Source organism: Myotis davidii, unplaced genomic scaffold (assembly GCF_000327345.1).
Source record: "Myotis davidii unplaced genomic scaffold, ASM32734v1 scaffold1915, whole genome shotgun sequence".
In the NCBI taxonomy this organism is placed as follows: domain Eukaryota; kingdom Metazoa; phylum Chordata; class Mammalia; order Chiroptera; family Vespertilionidae; genus Myotis; species Myotis davidii.
In genome coordinates this window covers 840,816-847,732 of record NW_006286237.1, presented here as the reverse complement: position 1 = coordinate 847,732, position 6,917 = coordinate 840,816, and the positions used below count along the sequence as shown (strand labels likewise).

Sequence of the window (6,917 nt, the reverse complement as noted above, 5' to 3'; positions counted from 1 at the left end):
GGGGGGAGCGGAGGGAGGTTGGGGGCCGGCTCGCAGGACCGCCCGTCCAGCGAGAGCACCTTTGGGGCCCAGGAGCCCCAGGGTCCTCGACCTGGTCTTGGTCCGATCAGACCAGACACTGCCCCCTCCCTGGTGCTGGGAAAGGAGAGGTTAGCGGACGGTGTACCTTTGTTTACGGGAATCCTAAACGCCGGCCTGGAGCGAAGGCTAAACTACTTCGGGGGAACACGAAATTCCATCCCCTCAGAAATTCTGCATTGATGTTTGCCATCTCATGTTTAAGATTTGTCCTTCACGCCTTTGATTTTCAAGAAAATAAAGTAGACCGATGCTTTCCCTCAGTTTTTCCTGCTTCCTCGGCGGTGGGAACCTGACGAGGCACTTCAGTTGACACGGAATCCGTGTGGGAGGAGCCGTGGGAGCCCAGTAGGACTTACGAGCAACCGTAGTCTTTCCCGGTAGTTAGCACCGACAGCGACCGGGACGGAAGCTGCCACTTAGATAAGTGAACGCTGTGATGGCTCTTTTCTGAAATGAAGTGGGGTCTGTTCACTGCTTTCCTCTTGGAGGGCCGGGCCGCCTGTCCCGGTGCAGCTGCTGCTCGATGTTTGTGCAGAATCTGCGGTGGAGGAACTCGCTGGGTGCTTAACAGATCACAGCGTCCGGCAGCGGGTCCCGGCTCACAGCCAGAGCGATTCCCGGAGAGGCTGCTGCCCCTGCCCTGGTTGGCACCTGGGAGGTCCACCTTGGAGCACCTCCCCTGTACCTGCTCGCAGAGCAGACTGAACGCGTCTGTTCTCAGTGGCCAAGCGTTTCTGTGATTCTCCAGGGATTAAATCAGTCACTTTACCTGCAAGCAGGAAAAACTCTCAGGGAAGTGTCAGGAAGCAGCATTAATCCAGAGGCTCCCATTGCTAATGGTCAAGTGCACCAGCCTAGGTGGGCCGTCAGGCCATCTTCCGTTTCTTCAGGCTGGCCTCAGCTTACCTTTCCAAGAATTCTTTATGGAAAGGGGGGGGGGGGGCTTAAAAAGGAAAAAAATAAGAAAAAGAACAGAAACAAAATTTGTGTTTCTTTCTAGGCCGGTTCTCTATTTCCCTGGAAGGTCTCTACTTCCTTACACGGAAAGCCGCACTGACACTCCTGGTACATCACATTATTCCTTTCCATCTCCTGTGAGCACACTGGCGAACTGACATTCATCTTTTATTGGGAGCTTTATGACTTATGTTGGGGGTTTTCTGGTGTTGGTGCCCATTGAAATCATTACATTTTCTCCTCAACGTCCATTTGTCCCTCATGTCTCTCACTGGACTTTGTTCCTCTCACTACACTCAGAGTTGATTCTCTTTTTCTGCTCAGAAGTGTTCAGGTGAGGTTATTATTTATGAAGTTTGTAGCTATCTTGGTTTGAAAGTGCCCCCTAGACAAACCAGCTCCCAGTGATTGGCTTCTAAGTGTGTACTTGGTTTGCGTTTGTTTCATTGGGGATTCTGGGGCACCCAGAGTACAGTGACCACTATGTTGTGTACTAACCGTGTTATCTGTAATGTACTGATGGCCAGATATTAAAACAGGGACTGCTGCATGTGCCTGTGTACCATTTACTTTTTTCTTCTTTTTTTTTATCATGGCATTTGAAAAGCTTACTGTCTGTTTGGGAAAGGAAAAAAAAGACCTCCTGCTGGGACTGCTTTAGCTGGAGAAGAGCTACGAAGGACATAAGCTTGTGATTTTCCGCTTCAGACTCTTAAGCCAGTGACTTGGCATCAAGTAGGAAAGCCGAGGCCCTGTTACTGCAGTTGGTAATTTTCAGCATCGGCCTTTTCCCAGAAGAGAGTATCGAGAGGAGAAGACAGCTGTGTGCTCTCTTGTCTTCTCTGCTAGACTAGTCAGGTAGGCATACACAGAGCCTACCCGTGGAACCTCTAGGGGTGCAGGGACCCCAGAATAAAACCGCCAGAAGCTTGTGCCCGTTGACTCCAGGGAAGGAGTGTGCAGTAGCCTGGAAAACTGGGAACCAGTTCCCAGCATAAATGTCTCCAGCCGGCTGGCGAGTGATTGAGAATCAGTCCTTTCTCAAGTTTGTCACAAGATTATCTCATTTATAGGAACACAAACACCTCCCTGCCTCCATATGCTACTCTCTGGTACTGGTTTATCCAGATAGAAAGCTTAGTGGTAAAGACTTATTAGCTGGAATTAAAGAAATCCCATCAAAACTGCATTCGGTGGGATTTGGCCCAATTATAATTTGCTATATTGGGTATGGTGAATGTTCTAAAATACAGAAGGATATTGCTGGCTGAAGTCCTTAGTGCTCCCAGAATCAGTCTTAACAACTGAAGGGTTTATGCTGATTTTATGGATCATAGAGACTAAGACGCTTGTAATAACTCCCAGCTGTTTATGAGTGGTCTGCCCTGTCAGAGATTGTTATTTTCAGGTCCTAGTATTACCTGCTCTTCTTTCTTGCCAGACCTCCGATCCCTCTCTCTCCCTCTCCTGTCTCTGTGTTGCTACAGTTTAGAAGACCAAAGTGGACAGTGGACTTTTGCTCACTATGATGACCTCCACTGTATGTATTTCATTGCATGATGACATATCTTTAGCTGGTGGCGGGTTGATGAGTTAATGGGGTGTTAGGCATAGTGACTGAATCTAGGAGACACTGCTAGGGGGTGGGGAGTGTAGGAGCGAGTAATAGAGGAGTTGGAGGGAATCAGAAAAATTAGCAGCAGATGATTTGGACAGAAACGGGAAAGGCTTTGATGATGGCCAAAAACTGAGGTTATCCTAGGACAGTGATGGCAAACCTTTTGAGCTCGGCGTGTCAGCATTTTGAAAAACCCTAACTTAACTCTGGTGCCGTGTCACATAGAGAAATTTTTTGATATTTGCAACCATAGTAAAACAAGATTTATATTTTTGATATTTATTTTATATATTTAAATGCCATTTAACCAAAAAAAAAATCAACCAAAAAAATGAGGTCGCGTGTCCCCTCTGACAGGCGTGTCATAGGTTCACCATCACTGTCCTAGGAGAACCTAGACTTCAGGGCGTAGGAACTTTTCAGATCAAATGAGGAAATTTTAAGACGACCAAGCTGGGTTCTGCATCTGATCTCTTGACCCTGATTGCCCAACTTAACGTTTGGCTATGCTATTCTGATTGCTTCTCCTAAAATAGTTTCCCGGCATTCAGAGTAACTGAACTGTGTGTGGCTGTTCTAGTTCAGGGGCTCTTGTATCCCTGGCCTCACTGGTGCCACAAATCACCCTGTGCCCCCTGATTGTAAGCTCCTTGACGTGTTCCACTTTGTGTTTTGCACAGTGCCTGAGGGTGCAGCACTAAACACATTGGTTACATATTCAGTGAAAGGAGAAAGCTCCACCAGCACCAGAAAGCGCATAAATCCTTAGCTAGTGATAAGAGGTTAATGAGCCACATGCTTGCTGGCTGGAAAGCTGCCCCATTCGTCCATTCATTCCTTTTGAACTGTGGGCTCTGACCAGAATCAGGGATCTGTGTCCATTCGAGGTAGTACTGGGTCCCTGAGCCTGAGAAGAATTCTTTGGCCGTCTCTGAAGTACTGCCAGCAGTATACTAAGCTGAGTGTATTCTCCTTTCGAGACTGACTTCTGCAAGACGCCCAAAGCTATTCATATGTTTTCCAATATGAAGTCCTTCTCAGTAAAGCCGATGATAAGGCCGTGCTTCCCTGTGAGGACATGTTTTGTGGTCAGCCTCCTGAGAAGGATTTCCCAACGTTCCTTCTCGCGGGGCGGCCTCCTCCCGAGGTGTCCAGGGGCCTCGCGCTTCCTGTTCTCCTGGGCGCAGCTGTTGCCTAAGTGGCCTCCGTCTTGTCAGTCTGCACATTTGAAGAAAGAGGAACTCTCTTTGTGTTGACACCATGGAAAGGCCTCTGTACGGTGAATTTTTGATGTCTCTCGAACTAAATTTGCTTGTTGCTTTCCGTTGTGCTTGTGAGTTGAGCACAGCGTGGCTTTGGAAACTTGAGGCTTGCCCTCACTTGCCTACATACACCAACTGTAGTCCCTGAGAAGAAAGTGTGATTACTCTTGGATTTTAAAAAAGAACTCATACAAAAAAGAGACAGCCTCCCCTGGGAGCAGAGTCACGCTTACTTACTGCCCCTTATACAGGTTTTGGTTCCCTAAGCTCAAGTTTCCACTCCTATAAAGCCACTCATTCCATGAGAAGGTGTTACCAGGTCCTCTTTGCATTGCCCTGGAGTTATGGGGACAGGTAGCCAGGACAAGAAAATGTTAATATTATGGCTACTACTATAGCTGAGACATCAACTCCTTTGTTTCTGGGAGAGGGAAAAGCCTGGTCATTTACAGGATAGTGGAACTCCTTGGGCACCTTTCAATACTATTCTCATCACCCTGAGGCCTGGTTAAAGACTGCTGTCTGAAATCCAGCTCTGGAGGACCTGAAGGTTTGGAGACTTCCTAGAAAACGGAGCTCTAGGTTTCCCTGGTTTTCCTGAAGACTCTGTGCCTGTCTGGTTTCTGAAAGGCGCGTTTGAGTGGGGCTTTGCTCACGACCCGTGGTGGCTGTCCAGGCTCTTGCTGAGCCGGCGGTTTGGGATTTGTGTGGCAAAGGGCAAGGCTGCCTCCTTATGCTCAGCTTCCTGCTTTCAGGTAAGTGATTGGTTACCTTAAAGGGAAATGGTGGTGAAGTGTGCTATCTAAGTGTTGAACCCAAGCTCTAATCCTACGATAGAATTAGGAGGCCTCACAGAGAAATTAACCACTGGGCAGCTAGCCCAGGAGCTCCCTCTGCATGCAGGCTATTTGCATTATCCGAGCATTTGTAGGTAAAATCCAGCTGAGTCCAGCTGGCACTTAACTCCTTTCTAAGCCTGGGAGGTCTTGTAGTTCCAGCCAGGTGTTGCCTTCATATTTTTGCTCCACAGTCTCAAAGCCAGAGCTTTCTTGGGCGAATAGCTTTGGCTTGATGGGCTATTTCTTCTCACTGAATGGGGTCCATACAAGTGGGGGAGTTGAGGGTAGACACTGCTTTTCTGTGGTGACAGTTTGGTACAAAAACCACAGATGCTTTGAAGGCAAACAACCAGGTGCTCTATTTTCAGCCTTACCTGTGAGATTAGTGGGGTTCTGAGTAAAGGCTGCTATTAAAGAGGAAGAAGGAGTAGATTTCATTATAGCATTAAGTGGCCTTTAGACTTGGCGGCAGAATGTGAGTTTATTAGCTAGCATCGTACTCAGTGCCGACTTGTGGAAATGGAACCAGAAGGGGAGCAAATTGTCAGCGCCCTTCTTGTCTGTGTTTGCTTTTAGTGTCTGCCCCCCGGGGCTGAGACACCCAGCCTGTCCCCAAGCTGAAGCTGCAGGGTCCTGAGGTACCAGCTAGATGTCTTCTCACAAAGGACCGGTGGTGGCACAGGGCAATGGGGCTCCTGCCAGTAACAGGGAGACTGACACGGTGGAGCTGGCGGAACTGGGACCCCTGCTGGAAGAGAAGGGCAAACGCGGGATCGCTGACCCGGCCAAAGTAAGTTGTCTTTCTCGGAGTGATTTCCTCCATCGGACTTTCTCCTGGAACCTCTGCCGTCTCAGCTCCCTCCCCAGAAGAGGAACCAGGGCACCCTGGGAATGTCTCACCTCGTCCTCCTCATGCTGTGTCAAAGGACCTTTTTATTTGTCTGTTTCCCCACTGTGCGCTTTTGCGAGTTCACCCATCTCTGTAACCCCAGGGCTTAGCACAGGCCTGCAGTCCCGTAAGTCATCAGGAAATGGCTGAGCGAACGAAGGGTGCAGTTAGGTGAGGTTTGGCTTCATGTGACAAACACACACCCCTGTGGCTCTGGCAAGACAGAAGTCTGTCCAGTAAAGGGTTCTAGAAGGAACTGGCCAAGGCTGTGTGGAGGCTGCGCCACTGTCCAGCACGTGTCTTGCTCCTCCTTCATTTAAAAAAATTATTTTTAATTTATTGGAGTGACACTGGCTAATAAAATTATATAGGTTTTAGGGGTGCAATTCTATAATACATCATGTGTATATGGTATCGCGTGTCCTCCTTCCATCACCATTTATTCCCCCCTTTGCCCTCTCCGACCTCCCCCACTGCTTTCCCTCAGATAATCACCATGACTCATGGATACAGAGGACAGACTGACAGCGGTCAGAGGGGAGGTGGTTGTGGGGCTGGGTGAAAAAGGCAAAGGGATTAAGCACAAAGAAAACCCTTCTCCTTCATTCTTGAGGTCACCCACCAGGCCCACACTGGCCACACCAAGGAGGAGGGGAGAAGGACCCGCCCTTTCTAGAGGTGTCTCAGGACACTGCCCTTGATGCCACCTGTGGGAAGTCGTGGAGTCATGTTCAGCTGCAGTGGAGCTTGGGCAACGCAGCCTCTCATTGGGCCTGAGTAAAATTACAGGAACGACACCAAGAATTTGGCCCGCTCTGAATAAAACCAAGGACTCTGTCACGAGGACAAGAGGGAGTGTGCTGTGGGGTAGGCAGGCTGGAATCTGTCACGGAGCCTGAGGGGCCGTTTGCTTGCCAGGAACCACCAGCAGGAGAGAGAGAGAGAGGATGTCGGGGAAGGAGCCGTGTTTGGAGTCGCGGGGCAGCCTCCATGAGGGCGCTCCTCCCCCCGTGCGCGCAGTCGGTGCTGCTTGTTCCGTGGAATCGGTTCCGGGCCCTGGTGCTCCTGAGGGTACAGTTTTGTCATCATGGCGTCCCCAAGTCAGCAAACGGAGCTGTGAGCAGGTCTCGGTCCTCCGGGGATCCGAGACCCAGTCCTGCTCGTTGCTTTGAGAATCTCGTGGTCTGGAAGATGGAAGTATTTGGGAAATCGGGGGAACTCGAGAAGCACTGTTCCAGAGATTGGGGGGGGGGGGGGGGCCTTCAGTCTTC

The 6,917-nt window shown here is 49.6% G+C and overlaps 1 protein-coding gene across 1 annotated transcript in view; it reads left to right on the top strand.

The window, feature by feature from the left end:
* The first annotated feature begins 1,025 nt into the window (after window positions 1-1,025).
* ADIPOR1 (adiponectin receptor 1) overlaps window positions 1,026-6,917 on the top strand; it is a 13,448-nt gene continuing 7,556 nt past the window's right edge. The window contains 2 exon segments of the mRNA XM_015559894.1: window positions 1,026-2,578; window positions 5,334-5,554. Of these exon segments, the coding sequence (XP_015415380.1) occupies window positions 5,407-5,554 (148 nt within the window). The 5' untranslated portion in view covers window positions 1,026-2,578; window positions 5,334-5,406.